This window comes from Camelus ferus, chromosome 19 (assembly GCF_009834535.1).
Source record: "Camelus ferus isolate YT-003-E chromosome 19, BCGSAC_Cfer_1.0, whole genome shotgun sequence".
Lineage (NCBI taxonomy): Eukaryota > Metazoa > Chordata > Mammalia > Artiodactyla > Camelidae > Camelus > Camelus ferus.
In genome coordinates this window covers 28,211,343-28,236,094 of record NC_045714.1, presented here as the reverse complement: position 1 = coordinate 28,236,094, position 24,752 = coordinate 28,211,343, and the positions used below count along the sequence as shown (strand labels likewise).

General features: G+C 41.0%; 1 protein-coding gene across 2 annotated transcripts in view; it reads left to right on the top strand.

Moving 5' to 3' along the window:
• The window catches only part of SNAP25 (synaptosome associated protein 25), a 75,486-nt gene that overhangs the window by 28,906 nt on the left and 21,828 nt on the right, over nt 1-24,752 (top strand). For both annotated transcript variants that reach the window (XM_006187062.3, XM_006187063.3), the window contains exons 2-3: nt 18,456-18,591; nt 20,507-20,548. In XM_006187062.3, the coding sequence (XP_006187124.1) occupies nt 18,520-18,591; nt 20,507-20,548 (114 nt within the window). In that variant the 5' untranslated portion in view covers nt 18,456-18,519. The remainder of the gene's footprint in view (nt 1-18,455; nt 18,592-20,506; nt 20,549-24,752) is intronic.

Genomic DNA, 24,752 nt, shown 5'->3' with positions numbered 1-24,752 from the left:
GAAAAAGAAATCTCATCTCAGGGAATGGACAGAAGAGGAAACTGGAGAGACTCAAGGTGCAAATTGTCTGTACACTTGTGTTTGCCAGGTTGCTTCCCCAGCCGAATAAGAATGAGTGAGAATCACAAGCTTGCTTTCTGCATGGCTGCCATGACCTTCTAGAACCTTCTAGAGCTCTACCATCCTTAGGTGGATAAGACAATATGTGCCTTGATTTGCTCTCTGGAAGAGCCTGGGGGCACAGGGATACACTGACACATTCTGGGACACACACATGCCAACTCAGTAGTGGCAAAGTACAATTTCCAAAGAGTTAAAAACTTGAATCTCCTGTCAATGTATAAGGAGTGTGGACATCAAAGGTTCATTTATGTCATCAGTGAGAGGACCAATCAACTGGGACAGCTCATTCACAGTGTTTGAGGAGCAAAAATGTATACAAACAGTCAGGAAAGGAATGTTAGAATGAATTCATTAAGTATAAACCTGATAATGTCCTATGGGGCAATAAAACCATAACACTAGGGATTATCTTTTTTACCAAAGAGAAGTCATTTGCATCCCTACTGGACAAAGTCATTTGTTCAACTGTCTATAAAGCACCATCTAACTTGACAGTCTGGTCTCTAACTGAGAGTAAACAGTGAAAACTTTGGTGGGTGATGGATATATTTATTGCCTTGCTCGTGGTGCTGGTTTCATGGTGATGTACATATGACATTAAAGTGTATCAGACTGTACACTCCAAATATGTGCATTTATTGTATATCAGTTATGCCTCTACAAAGCTTTTAAAAGAGAAAAACCAAATATAGGAAGCCAAACAAAGGCACCTTCCTCTAGAAAATTAATCACTGGGTGAGCCAATTAGACAATTCTCCAGCATGATATAAAAGGATGTGATGATCCTGTTGCTTTATTTCCAAGTTCTGGATAATTCTTCTTGACACTAATTAAAGCAACTAATTCTAGAATAAAAGGGAATTTTTTTAGTCATTTGCTAGTTGTGTAACCTTGGCCAAAATATTTAAATCTCTCTAAGGCTCAGGGTCTCCATCTGAAAAAAATGAAGATAACAATACTCTCTTATGTCGTAGGCCTATAACTAGGATTAAATAAAGCAAAGCAAGTGGAACGCTTAGCAAAACACCTGATACGGGTTACAGTGAGGCCCTTGTAAACGTTCGCTGTTCTTAATTACTGTTTCTAAGGAAACAGTACCTGAGGGGCCTGAATGAGACAATATGGTGGATAGAGAGACTACAGACCAAGAATGAGGCTCTAAGCATCCTAAGAACTGTGTGAGTTTGACTGTGTCCCTTCCCTGTAACTCATCTCTCACTCCTCACCTATAAACTATGAGCAGAGTTGGATGAGCACCAAAGCAGGATTGAACTTTTAAAGCAGAATTCACTCACCAGGCCTTGAGCCAAATCCTGATACAATTCTGGCTTCTTCACATCCGGAATTTATTCATAAGCTCTTAGGGCTGTCGGTCCACCAGGCTGTAACTCAGTGATCAGGGGTGAAGGCTGGATTCAGTTTCTCTGGCTTCAAATCTCAACTCTGCTGCTTACTAGCTATGGAACCCTGGGCCATTCCCTTAATACCCCTGCGCCTTGGTTTCCTATCTGTAAGATGGAGACAATAACCACCTCACAGAGTTGCTGGGACCATTACACTGGGTCTAAGCCGGGCTTAGCAGATACTCAGTGCTCAGTGGTTATTCCCTTACTATTAGGGCCTTTGAATGAGTGGCTAAGCAGCCAAGGGTCTTGGACATTTTTGCAAAACTGATGAGTGTTGTTGAACTTCTCAGAGTGAGGAGGGTTGAATATGTAATTTTCATATGCAGTTCCCCCTTTTGGGTGTCATTCAATAATAACTCCAAAAGTGTATTTGTGTTATGAGCACAAGGTGTCTGACAGCTGCACATACATGTAATGACACAAAAAGTTCTGAGATCTACGTGTCACGCACACCCTGGGATGGGAGAAAAGGTGTTGACATTGCAAAGGCCCCAGCCAGGCAGGTTTGGAGTGACCTGGCCAGGCTGTCCCCCTGCTGACTGGCAGGGTTCCCTAAGCAGGATGTGCCTCGTGTTCCCACAGAGCCCACAGATGGCTTACCACCTGCTTTTGGCAAGGTGACGTCTCTCTGGTTCTGGGGTACCGCTCCACCCAGAGCTGCGAGAAGATCAGTCCCCAGAGGTTCCCATACAGGCCCTATGGGTCTGCCACTGGATCCCTTTGGGTCCCTTACCCCATCCCTTTGCACAGCTTCTGCAGGTTTTGCTGCTAAAGACAGCCTGTGACTCCACCCACACAAAGGGTTGCCAGTATGTAACCCCTTGAGAGTTGCCTTACCCGGACAGAGTCCCAGAAATGCCTGGGGGTCTTCTCCTGCCCCAACCAGTGGATTTTACCAATAACTGACTGACGTGGGAGTCCGAAAGGCCAGCTCCCTGGCCCTGAGGGAGCACACACTCTAATGCATGTCTTATGCTCCAAGACTCCCTTCAGGATGGGCTTGTCTTGCTTGGCCTCTTCCTCTTCCCTCAGACAACTTCCTCCCCTCCCTCCCTGGTCTCCACTGACAGCCTTTCCTCAATGAACCCCTTGCATACAGATTCTTGACTCAAGATTGGCTTCTGGAAGAAGCCAGTCTAGGACCACCTCCTTTTCTCCTCACACTCACTGCCAGAAGAGAGGTGTCTCTATGCCCTGAACTTGTGGAACCCCAAAGAAGGAGGGTCCTGCTTTGAAGTTCCTACAAAACCAGGGCTTGCTTTGAGCAATGGGCGCCACCTTGAACTACATGTTTTGTAAATACTTCAGGGGCAGGAGGAGAAGCAGGGTAGGAAGGCTTGGGGCTTGTGCTGGGTGAAGAAAGAAGCATCCAGAACCCTCTAAGGAAAATAAAATTGTGTCCTGAAGGTAAAGTGCCTTCCAGCCGGGCCTACATCTCTGGAGGTTCTTTTTCATGCACTGAGCAAGCCCAGAGCCTCAGGAACTTATCCCAAACAGGCACAGCCTGCTCTGTGCCTCCCTGACCCCAGGGAAGTTCCCTCCGCTTCCTCCTTCATTTCAGCCATAGCCAGGGGTCTGAGGCTTTCGACTGTTTCTTCATTTGAAGTAAGAAGTTTGCTGAGACTCAGTGGGGCTCCTCAGCCCAGCCATCTGCCAGCTAAGGGTCCTTGAAATGACATCAGGGCAGCCCATATCTCTTGGCAAGAGAAAGACCTGATAGTTCGCCTGTTGGAATTTGCCAAATCACAAATTCCAAGTGGGCCCTTGGGTGAGTGTAAAGACAATGACCACCAACCTGCCAGGTTTCCAAAATTTAGGATGGTCTCACGTGGACTCCTTGGTGCTGGGAAGCACTTCTAAGTTTGCTTAAAGGGCCATCAAATGCACCTGATCCCCTGGCCACAGCGGACACCTTTAGTCCTCGTCCACCATCTTGTGTGTATCCCTCAACTGAGCAAATAACTGCTTGATCAAGACATATGCAGAATAGATAAACAAGATTATACTGTGTAGCACAGGGAAATATATATAAGGTCTTGTGGTAGCTCACAGCGAAAAAAATGTGGCAATGAATATATGTATGTTCATGTATAACTGAAAGATTTTGCTCTACACTGGAATTTGATATAACATTGTAAAATGACTATAACTCAATAAAAAAAATTTTAAAAAAGACAGAGGCTGGGTGGGAGAGGACGAATGGGACAGGGTAAGCTATTTTCAGTTTCTGGAACAATTAGCACTCACATCTTCCTCTACCTTCTCAGGGCTATGGAAATCCACTGAGGTCATCTGTTCTTCTTTGTAACATGTGGTCACTAGGGGTCTGCCCAATGCCTGAAAACAGGAGAAGCGCCAGACTCAACAAAGCTCACAACGAGTAATAGTGCTCACGAAGTACAACTCATTAAGAAACTGGGTAGGCAAGCCTACTTTTCCTGTGGTTTAATAGAGGAGTCTAGTGGGATAGGACAGAGAGATTTTGTATCCAGCAGTCATCGGAAATGTTTCTGTTTTCTTGAGCATAATTAAAAATTCTGGCCTCTTTTCTTTTGTGTAATGTGGCTTTACAACTTCAGGCTTCATTTAATGATTTTAAATAGGGCTATTAAGCACAAAACAATGAGACTATAATGATTATAGAAATAATATTAAAAATAATTAAGTATATGTAAACAAAAATATATGAAAATGGACCCTACTAAATTCAGAATCGGTAATAAGTCAATCTGAGCCATTATGTAGAAAAACCTTTCTTCACAGATAATGCAGAGGTCTGAACAACATTACAGAGGGAGAAAATTTTAAGTAGAACAGATGGATGTAGGCAGGCCTGTTATTGGCAAAGCTACAAGCCGCTTGCAGACAGATTAAAGCCATCTTAGGGAGGATGAGATTTGAGTTGCTTTTCAACACCTAAGTGTTCTCAAAGTGAATGAGAGTTAAAACCAGAACTAGACATCTCTAAGAAATAGTGATGGTTAAAACTGAGATAAGAATACACTCAAAATAGTTTGTTAGTAGTTTAAATCTTCACGTGCATCTGAGAGTCTATCAACCATTACCAAGCAGTTAACTAACCTACATCTTTTATTTCACATAAGTGAGTGGAGAAAGAATGAATTATCCCACAAAGGATGTTGAAAAGGGTCCTGTTTGGAAAAAATGTGAAATTAGAGTTTTAACTCTTTATATATTTTAACATAAATTCGAGCTGGATTAAAAAGTTAAACTAAAAATGACATTGAGAAAGACTAAAAGAAAATAATTTTTAACTGTTATGAAAATATGCAAATATTTTATAAATTAAAAAATTAAGGAAATCATCAGTTTAAAAAGTATACATTGATAAGACTTTGTAGGAAGCTATTTTGGTTATAGGTCTCAAATATCTTTAAAACTTTTTTTTTTTTGACCTACAAATCCACTTCCAGAAGTCCCTTGTAAGGAAATAATCAAAAAAGCAGATACAATTTGTATGTAAATATGTTCACGGTAGTCTAACTTACAATGGTTAAAAAAAAAAAAAGATATATATAGAGAGAAAGAAAACAGTATTAAATGTCCAAGAATAGATTAGCCAAATAAATTATAACACATTTATATGATGAAATACAGTGTAGTCTTTAAAATGGCATTTGAGAAACATTTAATGATTAATGAAAATTTTCAAAATACAATTAGTGAACCAGGATAATATAGATACCTGTATGATTCTAATTTAAAGGTAAATTTATTTATAGACATAGACACATATTGATTCTAAGTAGAACAGTGATTCTTAGTCTTTTCTTTTTTGTGGCTTGAGAGCTGGTTTATTTTTGACACTGAATAACATTGGATTGCATAGATGTGCCACAGTTCGTTTAACCATCCACCTCCTGAAGGACATTTTTTAAAATAGACTTTATTTTTTTTAGAGCAGTTTCAGGTTCACAGCAGAATTGAGCAGAACATACACAGCCCTCCCCGCCCACACATACATACTCCCCTACCCTCCACCTCCCTCCTCAGCGTGGCATATTTGGTGCAATCGATGAGCCAACATGGGCACATTATTATCAACCACAGTCCACAGTTGACATTAGGGTTCACTCTTGATGTTGTACATTCTTTGGGCTTTGACAAATGTGTAATGACATGTAGCCACCACTAGAGTATCATACAGAATAATTTCATTGCCCTAAAAATCCCTTGTGCTCCATCTATTCATCCCTCCCTCCCTCCTTCTGCCCAAACCCCTGGAAAAGAGGTTCCCAGAATTGCTGCAATTAGAATCACCTGAAGAGTTTTAATACCTACTGCTGCCTAGACCCATTCTCAGAGATTCTCACTGAATTGCTCTGGGGTGTTGCCTGGTCATCTGGATTTTTTTTAAAGCTCCTCGGGAGATTTTAATTCCCCACCCACCCCAGATTTGAGAACCTTTTTTAAAACTCCTCTTTACTAAGCACACTAGGAGAAAGCACTCAGCCTTCCAAAGCAGAAGGAATTCATCTGGAGGCTGCTACAAATTTCCTGGTAGAGTGCCCAAGGAAAGAAGACTCACCAGTTTCTATTATTAAGAAAAATTATCCAAAACTTGGAAATAAGGCAAAAAGATAGATGCATGTCTAAGGGACACACCCAAAGATTACCTAATTCTCTGTGTTTGACTTACTATTAACTTCTTTTTTTTTAATTGAAGTATTTACAGTTTTGTGCTAATTTCTGATATACAGCATAGTGAGTCAGTTGTATATACATATATATACACTGCGGTAGTTACAGACACATAAGTTACTTATCATAAGCAGCTGGAGATTTGGGTAAATCTAATTCTACAAGTCAGTCTTCAGTTCCCAGATTTACACAATCACTTCAGAGACACTTTACCATAATTTGGAGATCTTCTGCCTTCAGCTGAGACGCCTGATACTTTGGCCAGACTTTTTTTCTTTTTTGTTCACACCCTCTCTGTCAAGTACTTAATGATCTGTAAAATGCTAGAATGTAAGCTAGGAGCTTTGCTATTTAAAGAAACCCTGCTGTGAATTCATTTTTAGAGCAAATAATTTTCAATGAGTTTCTTAGCTTAGGCTCAGGAAGTTGGTCCACGATGGGTATGTTTGGAGTGGGGTTGTGTTTGAAGGTCCTGCCTGCTTCAGGGAGAGCTAGAACAGAACTGTTATCTCAGGTCAAGAAGAAAAAAATCATTATCTTCATCAGGGGTGAAAATTATAAAGTCCAGAGCATATGCCTATGATGTTTCATATGAGATTGTCAATTAATCTAAGAAATAACTACTAGGCTGGACTTTCTGGTTCTCTCACCTCCATGAAGCTGACTTTGCAAATGAATCATCTCCTTCCTGGAAGCTTGTCCACGTAGGAACTGTACTTCTTGTTTCTACCCACAATGGATGCTTTAATACAGAGAAGCAGGTAGTGTTGCTTTTTGCATGCAAACCTTTCTCAAAAGGCAAAACTAGGACCATCAAAGTCCTCATCTTCATGACTGCCTGTGGAAGAAGGGGATGCTGAGGAGTCATATTAAAGGATTTGCCCAGCTAATCAGTGAAGCCCAGTTGCTGTGGCTACGAAGACCCTACTCTTCCAAGGGTCCTGGTCTTGCAGCATCAACGTCATAAATTCACCTTGACTTCCCTTACAGAGTCAGAGACCACAGGTTTGGAATGGAATTTACACATCACCTGATCCAGTGTCCCCTCTCTTAGCTGACTCTGTTCACCATAGGCCACTAGCCTTTCCCTGAATATTTCTGAGAACAGCAATTCACTTCATCCAAGGCTTTCAACTCAGACTTTGGACAGATCGCTCCGAGTTTCCCTGTTGGGCCAAACTCTGTTTTCCTATAACTTCTCCCCACTGTTGATGGTTTTGTCCCCTGGAGTCTATTGCAAATTGTCCCCTGACTATTTGGTATTTCTCAGTAATTATTTCATGGACAAACTCAGTCTCTAGTAGTTAGAGTAGATGATAGTTGCGGGGCTCATCTCCCATGACTTTGAAACTATATATTACGTTTTAAGGAAAACAAGTCTCAGGATGAAGTCTTCCCTTCACGCAAGTATTTGTTAGAAAGAAGACACAATTCTAGTTGGACAACTTGTTCTACCAATACAATGTTCCATCTTTCTGTTCTTTTGGACACTCCAGGAAGCACCTTGCATAAAAGGCTTATCCAGGGAAGTTGCAAAAATATTATAGTGGCAGGATTCAGGTGATCTCTTAGTCAGATCAGATCAGTGATTCTCAAAGTGTGTTCCCTTAAGCATCAGCAGCAGGAACACCTGAGAATTTCCTAGAAACGCAAATTATCAGACCCTATTCCTGAATCACTTACTGAGTCAGCCAGCTGAGTTTTAATAAGCTCTCCGGATGAGAATCAGTGGGCAAGAAAATTCCCTAACCAAAGCAGAATAAAGGCCAAAATTTAAGCCTTAAGCTAATGACATAGATCTGGACTGAGTACACACACACCACACACAGACACACAGACACACACACACACACACACACAAACACACTTGATGGCTTTCCAAGTGAGCTTAAGAGCATGATATATATACTTTGTTTTTCAAATTTGAATAGTTTTATATCTACTTTAATGTCCATTAAGAAAATATAACTAACACATAAAACCTCTGATTTTATGGATTTATCACTTAGAACAAGGCTACGTTTGAAAGATGAGTCCATTAAAATCAATTTTTTAAAAAGATTAAGTAAGTTAACAATCTGGTGTGCATTTATGCTTCAATTGTGAAGAAGGCAAAGAAGCCTAGGGTTTGGGATAAACTAACTATTCACAAGGATAATGGGTCTGTGATGTGGAGGACTTGGCCTTGGGTGTCTTCACCATGAGCACTTTTCCTAGGAAAGCAGAAATCATGGTTAGCAGTGACATTTGCCTGTTAAGTTGTTCATCATGTCTCCAGAAGGAAGTCAAAATAATAGAAAATGTCAAAACTCAGTTAGTTTAGCAATGCAAACACTACTGATTCTTTGCTAAACCCCATATAGATCATGTGCCTCCTTTTAATTCAGGAGAGAAAATTTCTACACCAAGATCAGTACCCACCAAAAAGACCTAAGCCAGAAGAAACTAGAGTTTTGGTTTTGTTAATGGCGGGATGGTATCATGGTAGATAAAAAAGAGTGGCTTGCCTCAGATCAACAGTAGGAGAACACAGGGCGTATTGCCTTAGTCATATTATTCTTAAACGTTCTGAAAACACTCAGTGAGCACAGACAAGTCCCTCTCTCTTGGGTTTTCTGATATTTGCTGTTTCAAGGATACCTTAAGATAAGCCCTAGAGTGGGGGACGATAAAGCTTAAGTGGTAGAGCACATGCTTAGCATACACAAGGTCTTGGGTTCAATCCTAATTACCTCCCCTGAAAAAAAAAAAAAGGTTTTTAAATAAATTAATTAATTTTTAAAAAGATGAGCCTTGGATTGGGAGTTAAAAGATGTGGATTCCAGAAGACAATGCAGTTTAGCAATGCAAACTCTACTGATTCTTTGCTAAACCCCATATAGATCATCACAAACAAACTACTTCACCCTCTGAATGGTCCTTCCCCCTGTGAGGAAGATGCTCCAATAACGTACAAGATTTAGCCACTCTGTGATATTTTGGATGCAGGAGTCTTCAAATCCAATGGAAGTCCTTACTTCCAGCCAGGACTTACCATGTTGTTTGGCATGGCTGGGAATACAGGGAATTTTTGTTCTCTCCCCCACTTTCTTAGTGCAATGATTTGTTCATTCCTTTCAGTATGTGGTATATAGCCATCCATTCTTGATAAAATATAGCTCACAAGTCAAGAGAAGTGGTACTTAGGTTGGGTTCCAGAGAATAGACTCTTAGACAAGGGTTTTTATGCAAGTGATTTATTAAGAAACTGCTTCTGGGAGAAATCAAAATGGGGGAGGGAGGAGCAGGACTGCGAGGTGGAGGGGAAGCCGGGCAGTGGAGCAATTGCAGGTGAGGTCCTAGCTTTGGCATGGCCCTGAGAAAACCTGTGGAGCGTCCACTGCACCTCATGGTGTATCTCACCTGAAGGCAAGAAAAGCTGGGCTTCTGTACTCCTGTGCCAGCAAGTCACCAGCTAGGGGTCTGCCCTGGAGAGACCACGGACTTGCAGCTCTAACAGATCAGCTGAAGCCCCGCTAGGGTGGTCTTACAAAGAGGGTCATATACGTGAGTCAGGATGAAATACACAGAAATTGGGGAATGACCACATGGAACCAAGTGAGGGACATCCCAGGGGGCTGAGCAGAGCCCCAACCACATCTACTACCAGCAGGCAAGCTGTCAGGAGCCAGGACATACAGCCGCTTCCTTCTGACCATTGATTGGCTCATGTGGACGCAGAAAGAGTTTGTTTTGTTGAGAATGAGGATCTGTTTGCCTGGACTTGGATTCTATCTGTTCAAGCACTCCTGAGTGGAATCATTTTATTTAGGGCATTTTGTTTTTCATGTGGCCAAGTGTTAGTCCTACTGAACCTCATTCTTCTCTGAAGAACCAAGCCAGGTACCTTGGGATACAAACGTTTTCATCAGTTCTCTCCCAAGGCAAGATGGAGGTAGAGACCTAAAAGCAAAGGCTTTCAGCTAGATCTCCTACATGTAGGCACTCTTTAGAGGCTGCCATTCCCCTCCAGCTCCAAGCCGGATGTGGCTGCACTAACTGGAGCACTCAGTAAATATCGGTTAAATGGACGAACCAGTTACTGTGGTTTGCTTTGATTATGATCAGGGTAAATGAGATGAGGGTCAGTTCTGCCCTTCCCTCTCTCCTGGTCAGTGATTCCTCCATGCCTGGCTCCCAAGTAGACAATCAGGAACTGTTGCATAATACAAACCTCAGTGCTAAATACCCATTTGGCCACATTTGCAAAACAGAAAAGGAAAACACTGGCATTTGTGAAAAGGGGAAATTTAGGCCTAATCAGTGTTGGTTGTGGCTGGCTGCTCTGTTGCAATTAAGAGATGCCAAAGCTGGCTGAATTGAAATGCCAGGCCACCCCTGACCCAGGTCCCTAAAAAACAAGAACCAAGCCAAAGCTGCCTGTCAGTCATGCTGTCATTAATTTCAGAATAGCCCAGGGAAGGGGCTCATTGGGGAAGTCAGACTTCCCTTCTCAAAAGAAACCAGATCAGGACTGTACCTGCTCATATATCCAGATGTGCAAACATAGAGTCCCATTTAGGAATGTGGTGGGGTGTAGTGGTTTGGAAAATGGCTCATGCATGAATTGATTTACTGTCTCTCATCCATTTTATGTCCATTTACTGGTTCACAGTTAAATCACAAGTGCTCACAACAGGGCTTCTCACTAGCAGGGTCTGAGGTCTCCTTGCACCTAAAAATTTTCAGTTGCTGATTAAAATGCCTGATTCCCAGTCACACTGCCTGTGGAAACAGATCTATAAAGATAGGGCTGGAATTTGCATTTTTGACAAAACCACAAGTCCTTCTTATGCACCCAGAGTGGGAGGATCCAAGTGCAGCATCAAGTAAGGCTGAAGGGCTTTGCAAGCATCCGATGGGCCACTCTGGCAGTCCTGTGATAAAACCGTCTAGAAATGCAAGTACGCAGTTGTCCAGCATTTGGGAGGCCGTCTTGATCTGAGGTGGCAGCCTTTTTTCAGCCCACCATGTTTTTCTTAATATTTTATGGTACAGTATATGCTGGGTTAACCACCATAAATGGGTCTACATATATGACAGCCCAGCTAGTAAAACAGAAAAAGCAAAAATGGGCTGAGATATAAGAAGAAATTGATAAAGCTATAGTTACTATGGAGAATTTGAATACATAAAAATCAAGAGATCAAGATAACTAAGGATTGCAGAGAGTTTGAATAACAAACCTTCCTTTTCAGCTCCACTTGATGTAGGTAGGTAGGTAGATAGAGTCAAATATGGAAAAGATTCTGTTTTCAAACACAGACATTCTCAGAAATTGGCCATAGGTTAGGGTGTAAAGGAAATCTCACCAAATTTCAAAAATCAAAAACTGTATGGGCCACCTTAGCAGACCATAATGAAAATACAGTTAGAAATTACCAAAAAAAAAAAAAAAAAAAAACCTTCTTATTTAAATTTCACAGTCATATTCTCAAATAACTCTTGAGTTATAGAAGAAATTAAAACAAACTTTAAACTATTTAGAAGGAAATAACAAAGACCATTCTACATACAGAGGACAATTTATAGCAATAAGTAGTACACTGTACCAAGAACAAGAAAAAAATGTAAAATGAATCTTTTGCCAATTCAAGAAGATATGAAAAGGACAACACGGTAGCACATCATAGGAAGAAAAGAGAAATAAAATAAGAATAAAGGCAAGGAGAAAAGAACTGGATATTAAAAACATAGGTAGAGATGATAAATGATATCAAAAGCTGGGATTTACTTGAGATGTACCTATCAGACCACTCTATTATTTTCCAGTTCTAAACTAAATGAAACTAAAAATAAAATGAAACTAAATGAAATGAAATGAAACTAAAAATAAAAGTTTCCAGTTTTTAATTAAAAGGTAAAATATCCACACAACTTACTTTGAGAATATGCTTTGAAAATATATTTTTTAAAATGACCCAAATTCCTGATATGAAATTTATCCAGTGTGTCAGTAGAGAGTTACCTCTAAGCTTATTTTCTAATCTACAAAGTGGGGATAGTAATAGTATGCATATCATGTGTCATTTAAGGTTTATATTAGATATTATGTGAAAAACATTTAAAACAGTGCCCTGAAAAGAATAGCCCACAATAAATGTTAGTGTGATTTTATCAATAATTAAGGAGGGTTGTCAGAGTTAGTTTATAAAATCCCTGTGTTCTTCTTTGGGCTTTGCTGACCATAGTGAGTCATTAATAAACTTCTGTTGAATTTGAAAGCATATCTCTACCAGAAAGCAGACAAAGGTCTACAGCAGAAGAGAGATTTGTCCTACAGAGGCTTTGCTCAAATGATTGCAATGTGGGGACACAAAGATGCAGGTTTCAATGTTCTATAATAATTCAGCTGATAGGTACTGATGTTTATAGGTTTGTTGGTTTATTAATAAAAGTGTGAAACATGGAGAGAAATAGATGTTAGCTCAGGGCGTACTCTCCTTACATTTTTCCATGACATCCCTGCCCTATGACACTCACACTAATAGCCAATGTCCCCAGCATAATAGCCACCATGTCTCTGTCAACCTAGTGCATCAAAACCACACACCCAAATATCCATACTCATCAAGTCTTCCTGAGTCCTAGCCCCATATTTGAGTCCAGACTCTGCATTGAGAAAGCAGTCTTAGCCTAATTCGTGTAAATAACTAAGTCCCTTGATGACGGAGGAAGGGTTTTCTCTGGGGCCCATCTGCCCCGTGTCCAGTGTGGGTCTCACATAGACTTGGATGCAGAATAAGAATGACAAGCTTTACAAATTACACTTGACATTAAGGGATAACCAGCCCACTTTGTACCACATATCTCAACAGTGACAGAACCTCAAATACAAACCGCCCAGTTTCTATCTCTGACGCAAACTGCCTGGTGTTGATGTGGATGCTGGGAACCTTGATCTGCAGCTGATCATGAAAATGAGGAATCTTTATGGGGCCTATAAGGGCATCCCAGAGCCTTGCGATTAATCACATGGATTAAATCAGATTTGCAACCCTAAAACTCTGTCAATCAAAAGCAAATTCACTTTTATGCTTTACTCCATGCATCATTTCTTGCTTTAAAATATGGTCCAGGAAACACAAAATATGGTCACAGGAAGCACCAGGCAACAGGAATTCTACAGACAAATACAGACAATTACAGAAAGGAAAACATTATCCACCTTGTATCTCTCTATAGCAAATCCACAGTGCCCTGTGGACAGGAAGTGCTTTAAGGGTTTCTGATTAACTTTATTTAGCCCAGGGATCAGCAACAATTTTCTGTATAGGACCAGAGAGTAAATATTTTCAGCTTTGAGAGCATGTGGTCTCTGGCTCTGCTGTTGTAACCTGAAAGGGCCCCATCTCAAACCAATTGATTCAGAATCTCTGAGGGTGGGACCTAGCAATCTGTTTCAGCAAGGTTTCTGATGCCCACTGAAGTTTTAGAAGCACTGCCCTGGACCACACCTGGAAAACTGCTGTCTTGGAAACATCAAATGCCACCTGGGGGTGTCAGAACAGTTCATTCATTCATTCAACAAGTCAAGGTAAACTGAACTCCTACTAGGGGCCAGACCCTTCGCTAAACACTGGTGATTTGAGATAATTAAAGGGATACTGTTGGGGCCTTAATGGACTGGGGAAAAGCCTTCCATCAGAGCCCCAGGGAATAGTTTCGTGTGGTTCTGCTTCTAATTTTGTCACTTACTAAGCAGGCTTTGCTGGCTGAGGCCACATGCCTAGCTCGGGCAACACACAGGATGGAGGTTACGTACTAATACGAGTGAAGTGTTGTATGCCACTTAGATAATAAATTCCATTTACTGATGAATTAACATCCTTTCAGCTACTGAAATTACTGCTAATCAGCATCCTTATTCTGGTGCTGTCTCTTCGGATGCTAATACGCATGGGTTTTGGGTTTGTAGGGACGATTTATCTAATACTAGCAATAAACATCTGAACAGAGGATATGGAGGGACATTCCATGCCTGCGCTCCCCCATTCTTATTAGGTGAGTGGCCATTGCTTTTTCAGCTTTGAAATGCCATGCACTAGAGAACTGTCAGATTCACTGGCCCTCCTCCCAACCACAGACATACCCACCACCCTTTAGAGCAGGACAAAGGTGTAGGAGGTCCTGGGAGGGGGGGAACCGTGAAAGTGATAAAAACAAGATGTGTGTCTACACATGGCTTCTCTGCCACTCTGCCAACTGTCCATCAGCCAGATCCTTATCGGTTATGGTCAGCTTGGAGCCGGTGGGGGGGGGTGCCTACAGCTGTTCTTCAAGGGCTGAGAATAGCAACTTTGAGAGGAGATTGCCAAGGAAACATATAAGACCTGTGTGCATGTGCACATGTGTGTGTCCGTGTGTGTGTGCATGCGTGTGCGCATGTGTGCACGTGTGTGTGCGCATGTATGCGTGTGCATGCGTGTGTCTGTAACTGAGAGAGAGCACACCCATCAGCAAACAGATGTAGAGGAAGGGGAAGCAGCAACAGCGCTACAGGTATTTAAGCACACAGACCTCTGCCTTCCAATACACTGGCCTCTTTAAAAGGAAAGGTCAGTTGCTTGCTTAGACTGAAGAAAGAAGCTCCCTCAAGGAACCTAGCAGCAAAATGTGAAGATGGAGAACTGGGTGAGAAGGCGCTCTTGTTTGTCTCCACGTGGAAATCCTGTGAGAGGTGCTGCTTGGAGACCGGAGGCTCAGGCGGTCTGCTGGTTTCCCCAGTTTCCGGCTTCCATGGGTGCTCAGCACCGCAGCAACATACCTCCTGCCCAGCCACTGGTAAAGGAAAGCTAATTAGCAAATACTGGATTTGTTCCACTCTTAGCAAAGGGTACTAGCGTATCCTGAATGAGCAAAGCTTTCTGAATATTAAGCCCCTACCTCCTTACAAACAAGGTTGATCAGAACTTTCTCTAATATATTCCCCTCAACAAGCCAATGAAACTGGTATTATTTGCCCTGTTGAGAAAATTGGGGCTCAGAGACAGTGATAAACTTGCCCAGAGTCACCCAGCAACTGAGTGCCAGAGCCAACAGCCCAGCTCAGTCTTTTGGACATCAAAACTCTGCCCACAATCTACTCAGGGTTTCCACGGGTCTGCCTTTTTATCCTGGATGGCAGATCCCAGACATTCAGAGGAAAACGGGAATCTTGTTTCTGCTAATTTTAAGGTTCAGGAGTGACTTGGCAGAAACTCCTTCCAATGCCTGTGTCTTAAATTCCTAATTTCTAAAATGGAAGTGGTGCCAATCCTGAGACAGATGAGGCCGGATGTTGTGATGCTTTCAGCTGAATCTTTCAGTTTTGTGTGTGTGAAACGAGGTTACTCCCTTAAAAACTCCTTGATGAATTGAAGCCACCGTGTGAAGGCAGCTGATATTGAGGAGCGCATTTCACATTCTGGTCTGTTGGGGTGTGTAATAAGTACTTTGAAAAAATAAAATAAAATAATAAAAATAAAATAAAGGGACCTGTGTTTAAGTAAAATGCAAAGCATTTAAACTCTACATCATATCATGAGTACAGATTCTGACGGCCAGAATAGGTGTGTGAAAATTGTCAGGCTTACAGTACAATGCCCAGTCAGTTTTTTAAAAGACTGCCCATAAAACTAACCTTCCACAAGTTTACTACCTTTTATTTTAATACTATGAGTAGAGTGCAGCTCTGGGTATTTTTTTCCCTTTTTTACATGATTTCATATTTGATGCTTTGCCCAAGAATCATTGGGTAGAAAAAAACTGTGAAATCTATTAACAGCAAAGAAGTTTCACTGTAGGGTTCCTCCTAACTGGGAACTCTGGATAGTATGTTATGTCACAAGAGTGATAACGTGAAAGATTCTAATAATATACACTAAATTAAAATCCCAGAGGAATTCAACCTTAACTGCTGAGAAAGCAGTACAGAGCGGGCCTGGAAGAAAAGATCAGGGGTCCTTCTCCCCCAGGCTCACATCGAGGGCCTGCTTCTCTGGACTGTGGTTCCCTTGCCTCCCAATGAGTATGTTCCTGACCTTTTTCTTTTCCCTAATTTTGTTTCATTTGGAGATTTTGGGGGTGGGCAGGTAGCTAGGTTTATTTATTTATTTTAATGGAGGTGCTGGGGACTGAATCTAGGACCCTGAACATGCTAAGCACACACACTCTATCCTCTGAGCTGTACCTTCACCTGGTTCTTGATCTTTTTAATGAAGAGTTTTCATTTTATTTTTGCACAAATTCCTTCTTACATAAATAATAATAGCAATAATTATAATCGAAATAATTAAACATAATTTTGCCTCAAAACCCTAAATCTAATCTCTCCCAGCTTCAATTTTTAATGGAAGGACAAACACAATTGTGTTTTTCAGCTAGGAAGTCATGCTCCCTTGCAATATGTCTATTCCACTTTTAAGCTTCTTCAGACCATTGTTAATTAGTCTAACACCAGCTGCTATAACAAAACAAAACAAAACACTCACACTTTCAGTAGTGCACTACAGTGGAAGTGCATTGTTATCTCATATAAGGGTTCACGTCTTTCTGGTGAATCGTCAACTTTCCTCCATGCAGGAATTCAGCAGGCTCAGTTCCTGCTGTCTTATGGCCTTGCCATCCTCTAGGGCAGAGAAGGAATGCCTGCTTCTGAAATCCTTGATCTGGCAGAGAATCACACATCATTTCTGCTATAGCTCATGAGCCATCTCTAGCCACATGGCACCCCCTTTTTGCAATGATGACTAAAAATGGGCAGACATTTCCCAGGGATGATGCTCTACCATGGAAAAGTAAGGAAAAATTCCAGGGCACAGTTGTACATCTCAGCCACGTGGGCCCATGCCTTCTACTACTGTGCTACACACAGAAAGGTTTTCATCATATCAAATACTTATCATCTGGAGCCCTTCCTCAGGCCTTTTACCTCCTTCCTTCTGAAGGGCCAGTCCTGGGGACATGATTTCCTCAGGGAGGCCTGCTGTGACCCCTGGGCACTCATGGTATGTCTCCTAATATAACTATTATCACACTGAGTAATCTAAAATTCTCTTCTTTCACTCCCGTCCTCCCAATTAGACTGCGCTTCTGTGATGGCAATGAATTTGCCTGTCGTGTTCAGCAGTATATCCTCCTAGTGCCTAACACTGTTCTGGCACATTACAGGTGCTCAATAAATATCTGAGAAGGAAGGAAGATAAGACAGGAGAAAGAAAGGAGTAAGGGAAGGAGGGAAGGGGCTGACTGACTCTGGAGGGAGCATAGTCTGGTTACCTGTAATTGTAATAATAATGTAATAAATGATAATAATAAAATGTAACAATAGGATTTCAAGAGAGGAGCCAAAAAAAAAAAGTGCGTTTGGTCACATTTCAGGGCCAAGGGCCCATCCCTCTTTAGAAAAATTCCTGTGTACACCCACATAAGCCCTCTTGGCAACCTTAGATAACAACTGAAAGAGAGTAAAGATCTTCTGTCTTTTGCTTCTAAATACCTCTAAATACAATGGAAAACTACTCAACAGCAGCAAGGAATGAATTATTAGTACAAACTACAACTTGAAAGAATCCCAAAGTGATTATGCTAAGGAAAGGAGCCCAGACAAAAAATAGTACATACTGTATCATTCCATTTATATAAAATTCTAGTAAATGCAAAATAATTTGTAGTGACATAATGCAGATAAGCAGTTGTCATGGCGCAGGGGTACAGTGAGATGGGGTGAATGGGTGGGTAGGTAGGATTATAAAAGGCATGAGGAAACTTTGTGGGGTGATGGATATGTTTATTTTCTTGAGGTCGTGGTTTCCTGGGTGTATACATATGTCAAACTTCTCAAATTGTATACTTCAAATATGTGGGATTTAGTGTATGTCAACTATACCTCAATAAAGCTGTTAAAAAAATAAAATTTAAATTTAAAAATGTGAAGTTAAAAGTATTAATACAGAACCACATCCTTCCATCCCAACATTCCAAACTCTTGAGTTGTGTGTGTCTTAAAAAATACTTCATGGGTAGATAGGTGTCTATCTCCATTGTAAAGTAGGCAGATATGCATTCATGATGGCTTTTGGAGAAACAGCATAATTCTCTCGACTCCCATCTGATTATGGCTTCCAGCTCAGAAGAGAACTGAGCTATAGAGACAGAGTGTGGACAATTTAGATCTTCCCCTATTTGGGCACAACTGCACGTACACATATAAGCTCTCACATGTTCAAATCTACTTCTTTCTAGGTTCTGTGATCAAACCCATCACTGACGCCCCAGCCCAGGCACCCAGCCACCCCCCACTGCTACCATGGCTGAAGACGCGGACATGCGCAATGAACTGGAGGAGATGCAGCGAAGGGCTGACCAGCTGGCTGACGAGGTGAGGTTGGAGACCCGGGAAGGGAGTGAAAGACGGGGAGCTGCGTGGTTTGTCGTATTCAAGTTGAGGTGGGAAAAAGGCTTCGCCATGTCTCAAAATAAAGGAGAAGTATGACTTTGATTTCCTACACACCTAAGGCCTCTGCAGACCAGAATGAGTTGGTTATAAAACCCACGTGCAGATCAATGACTTAACCTAAACCCCCAACTTCTAGAAATCTACAGAAGTCAAGATCCTGTAAGAAAAGTAGTATCTTTGGGTGGCTTACAGCCAGTGTTGAGCTGGTTGTTACATTTTCTAGAATTTTGCAAGCTGGTATTGAAATTGAATTATATAAAATGACAATTAAATAGATCATATTAAAATCAAAGATAATAAATACTCAAATCTCGTCACATCCGAATGATTTTATTACTGTCTATGCTTTCAAAGTTTTTCACGCTTGTTTTGTCTGTTGTGTGGGGATACTGTATAACGACGCATTACTGTGACTCAAGTTCACCTTCAGGGACACTACAGTGTAGTCAGAAATCAGACAGAGAAAGAGTATTTATGCCATGAATCTTCAAACCCTACAAATCAGGGCCTGACTTATTGTTTTGTTGATCTTCTAGACTTAAGAAAGTAGAAAAATATTAATAACTCAGATTAGACTTCAAAGTATACACCTCTGCAGCCATTACACTGGATAACACAAAAAATTGAGAAAATCTTCCAGTATTTGAAAACTATGATTCTCTTCAGCAGAGAAGCCACTTGGCATCATCAACAAGTAAATAAAATTCCACATGTCTCCATTGTTTCACTTTCCTCTTACTCATTAACGTAACTAAACGTTATATAACATTATATAGCGATTAGTAGTGTAAATAACGTAATAACGTAAATAGCCTTCATGCGAGAACTACATTTGTTCCATGGGAGCTTAGCTGTGGACAAGAGTTCAACAAAAAACAAAAAAAGTTTTCTATAAGAATCTATTCAAATTTACAATAAAGAGTATTGTGTATCTTATTATTATTTGTCAATTTTGTGCTATTCATCCTTTATATCATTAAAATAAACATACACACACACACATATATATATATTTTCTGGAGAGCCACTTGTTAAACATTTACCAACACACTACTGCTGACAACCATTTTATTTTAAAAGAAAGCAGCCTGCTGACAATTCTTCCAGGAAAGTCAACATTTTTCATATTCCTGCGAACTCTTGTCCAAAATAAGTTTGTCACTTAAAAGCACAGCTTTGAGAAATCACACTGGTTGCTGGATTCTAGTAATTTCAAAGAAACTAAGAAAAAGGTGACCACACCAATGCCCAAGGGACCAGTGCTGAGTTCACTTTCCATCTCATTTTTCCTTATCGGAGGATGAAGATAATTATTGTCACTGTCTCCTATAGGCTAGTTATTTCAAACACGCTTGATTTTCTTTCCACCCTAGGGCAACAACTTGATTTGTACTGATAAGAACTTCCAATTGTGTTTCTGGGAGCTTTATAAGAAACTCGATGTTAGATTCATCTCAATTCATGAAAAATTATGTTTGTCTTTAAAATTCAATATTCCTGGTCTGGGGAGGCCCAGTTGGTCCGCTGAGTATTTGAGATAATTTTGCATGCATCCTGCACATGCAAAATTATCTTTTCCAGATTACTCTACTTTTGATATCGAGATCAACTTCATGTGGTTTTGATTTTATGACAGTCAGCTGTAATGTAATTGCTTTAGGGAATCTTAACTATGCAGAAAGCCTCACAGGAAAGAGACTGAAAATGTGTTTCGGTTACAAACTTCAAAGAACGTGTGATAGCGACCCGTTGTGTTTCCTAACTGAAGAAAGTTCTTCCAATTTTGCAAGACCTCTGGATCCTGCACTCATAATATTTATTTATTTATTTATCTTAGTCGCTGGAAAGCACCCGTCGTATGCTGCAACTAGTTGAAGAGGTAAGAAGTGACTGTATTTAAGATGAACTAATCCCCTTGGCTGACATATTCTTTGCCTGGACCCTACTGCATTTCCCTGGGTCATGGTCCCATTGTGAATGGAGCTACCAGAAAGCCACCTAATGAAGGAGATGCTGTATTTAAGTTGCCAGATAGCCATCAAAGTCTTCACTCTCCTTCCCAGCCCAGACTATCTTCAAAGTCTGGGAAGCAGAGGAGGATGGCCCTTCCAAGTAAATAAATGTTCCCAAGAAATCACAAAAGCAAATCAGAGTGATTTTTAATATACAAAAGAATTGTCTACATAAAATCCTCATTTGTTTATATGATTTTGATGCCTCTAACTTGCAGCTAAATCTTGGCATTCTGTTCAAACTTTAGCCACATGTGTCTTTGAAAAATATCTATCCATAGAGGTATAACGTTTTCAGAAATTGTTACATTTAGAATCAGGCACTAAAATTCATGAAATAATAGGAAAATTCTTTAGTAAAGGGAAACATCAAGTCTAGTCATGTAAATATAGAAGCTCTTTTATATTCCTGACTCTGGATTGAACATCCATTTGCAAGGCATGGTTAATGAATCCCCAAATATTTTTAAATGGGTAAAATAGGGCAGATAGCAATAATGGAATCAAAAGGGCATTTGCAATAAAGCTCACTCATTCCAATTTGGGAGAGCAGCAGTCAACCAGGAAGAATAAATGGATTAATTGAACTTGTCCGTTGGGAGAGATGAAGTGGAAACAGAATGGAATGAGCTATATTTATCTTTAAATGAATAAAACAAGCCTAATCGTCTTTATTCAGTGAAATGCTGTTTTAGCTACGCTTTGAAAATGCTTATCAATGTATAAATTCATGTGTGGTTATCATCTTTAGAGATCTTGGGGCTTTTTGAGCAGAATGATTAAATGGGCCTCCTTTGCCTCGTGCTACTGTAAATTGCTTATGCAATGACATGAAAAGAGAAATAGATAAATTGTATAAGGCTAAAAGCAAGGGCAGTCACCTCCCACTGTGTAGAAGCCAACATTTCCCCTTATTTCTGCAGCTTCAGCTTCCCACCTAGGAATGAAATATGGCTAAATGCACCACAGGATGGGGAGGAGAAGGTGGCAACTATGAGCTCCAAGGAACCTGGGGAAGGGTGGAGGGGTGCACCGAACAAAATCTATCATCACAAAAACACGACAGTTTGAGCCTGCAGCATAGCACAAATTGACCCCCACAGGAAGGCAGTCCAGCAAGGGGCCCTTGGCAGCACAGGAAAGCAGCCTTTGCTCTCTTAATGAAGAGAAATGTTTTCTTTGTTCTATCCTGGCAACACCACTTATGCAGGAATACTTGGGGACCAAGAAGGAGGCAGATATTCTTAATCTAAGAGTGCCTGGTGAGGCTTTCCCAATAGATGTATTGCCCCTCAACCTATCATGAGAACAAGTGAAAGGAACAAATGTGAGTAATATTCCCATGTGAGCTCTCACGGTGACTGACCGAAAGGAGCCCAGCAGTCAGCTGATGCCACTATCTTGATACGTCTTTATGACCTTGGTCTCTAAGCTTAAATTTCATTTTCATTTATGTGTGTATGTACACGTGAAGTAAAATTCTAAACCGTCAGAACTATCCATTTGCCCACCTGTGCAATGTTGAAACACTGCCTAGAATGCGGAAAGTGATGGAGAAAAAGCATCCAACGCACCTTTCCCAACAGGCCCCTCCGCCATCGGAATCTTCGAGCCAGGGACACTTCTTGCTGTGTCTTCTTAGACTTCAGGCAGTCCAATTTATTCTGGGGGAAAACATCTCAAAAGCTCTATTGATTGAAGTAGGATTCTCAAATCACACATTTTTTGTTTCCCCTAAAGTGTTTCCCGATCAAGCATGAAGTTGCATCGGAGTACAGGGGCTGAAACAGATGGAAGTTATCTCCTCCCTCTAATAAGTGAGAAGAGGCTCTTAGACTTTCCATCCTTAGGAAATTATGAGCAAGGCATTATCAGACTGGATTGATTGCTCTCACAGCCTCCTGGCTTATTTTATATTGATGGTCAAACACCCCTTATGTCTAGGGCATTGGCTGCCCAGATGATATTCTGCCTTTCAGTCAAGGAGGAAATTCTCTTTAAAGAGAATTGGCATTAAATATTCATCAAGGGCAGAAATCATTTGGAAAATCCTTGCATTGAAATGCCAGGATCCTTGCTCATGATCCCAAAGTGCATAATTTGAATTGAGCTGAATTCTTACTGAAATTCAGTCTCAAAGACAGGAAAAGTTGCTCAACTTGTGAAGTCTCCCTAAGGCAAACAGTCCCACTTTTAGTGGAATATAGAACTTTGTGCCATCCCTCGTGGACTTTAGGGTGTAACGGAGTAGTAGGCATAGAGGCTTGTTTTTTAATAGAAGTCATCGTCAGTGTTTCAAGGACGATGTAAATTTCCACAGAGGTCAGTGGAGAAAGTGCATAAAAACTGAATACTGTCCACAGGTAACAAGATTAGAAATCTCAAAGTACTTGGTTCCCAGCCTGGAGTTGGGAACTGACTCTTTTGATGCATGCATTTCAGCAAATATTTATGGAAGGCCCTCACCTTGGTGCATGGGGGTGGAAGATCAAAACTGATATCATGCAGGAAAACAGATGTGAAAAGAGGTCTCCAAATTCAAGGCCACCCCTGCCTCAGGAGTACAGAGGAGGAGACAGTGAATGCTGGATGGAGGGGCATGAATGTGTTCTCAAGGCGGGAATATTTGATTCCAGGCAAAAAGGTTAAATCTGCCAACACTCACTGCAGGAAGTGAAGTCTACCCGTTAATGCCCTGGGACCATGAAACTAAGCCAGGAAAAGCCATGCTATTGCAGGGCAGGCCGATTCAAAAGCCCCACACAGAGCTTTCATGGAGTGGGGGTTACTGAGGGCTCCCCAACATTTCATGGGTGTTTTAGCATCTTTTCTTTTCTTTCCAACTTATCTTTCAAAGACACTTTGATCACAAGAAGAAAATAAGAATCTAAAGATATTATCTTGGTTAGGCCAGACTTTCCACTAAAAATAGAAAATTTCGGCTGGGCAGTTGTTTTCAGGTGGGCAGATGTGGGGGGTCTTTTGGGACTCTAGCAGTTAAGAGAGTGCCCGACTGCCCTAATTTTAGCTCAGATGTATTGGACTTAGGGGAAAAGCATTTCAGGGTGACAAAAGAAAGACTTTAAAATGTTCTATAAATATGGTCTTCATTCATCAGCAAGAAAAATAAAAAGAATCGAGAAATCAAAAGTAAAAAGAAAGAAATGAAAAAAATAATCCCTGATACCTCCCACTCTCCCTGTTCTTAGGCAGAATTTTCCCAGGAATCCCCAACAGGAACCAAGAATTGAGGGAAGGCAAAAATAGAACCACCTCCTCTGACTCCTAGCTATTAAAACATAATACTCGTTAAGGAACAAGAGAAAGTAACATTCTGCTTCACTCGAGGTATCATCCCCATCCCTGATCTTCTCTCTTGCCCTCCAAGTTCCCCCAAAGGACAATCCAGTTGCTTCAATAAAAGCTGTCAGCAAAACAGTGGAGCTGCATATACAAGTTCTAACAATTTACAGAGAACCCAGTCTGTGCCAGGCACTGTGCTCAGAGCTGTCATAACCAAGCTCATGTTATCTAATTTAATCCCTGTAGTCGCCTTTTACTACTGCTTTGCTCGAGGAAATGGAAGTACACAGCAGTTAAGGAACTTGCTAGAGACACACAGCTGAAAATGACGGAGATGAAACTCAAACCCAAGTCTACCTGATTCCAGAGCATGAATTCCTACCCCCAGCACTGCCCTTCCACCAGCAACTCCCACAAAAAAAATTTTTGAGAATTTCACAAAAAATAAAAAGATCTAAGAAAACAAACACAGCAGCTCATTCTCAACTGATCGAGATTCCACACAAATTAAATTCTTTCTCTCTATTTTTGAATCACAGCCTCCCATGGAGTTGAACTTTTAGAAGCCTTTATGCTCGGTAACTCGTTTTATCTTTGTGAGTGCTGAGAAGTGAGGGAGATATTTCTGTCCCCATCTGATAGCTGGAAAAGCTGAGACACAGAACAGGTGGCTTTAGAGCAATAGAATTTCAAAGATAAGTCTAGAATTCAGAATTACTGACTCCCAGATGCCAGCTCCACCCACCTGACCAAATGGTTTCTTCTTCT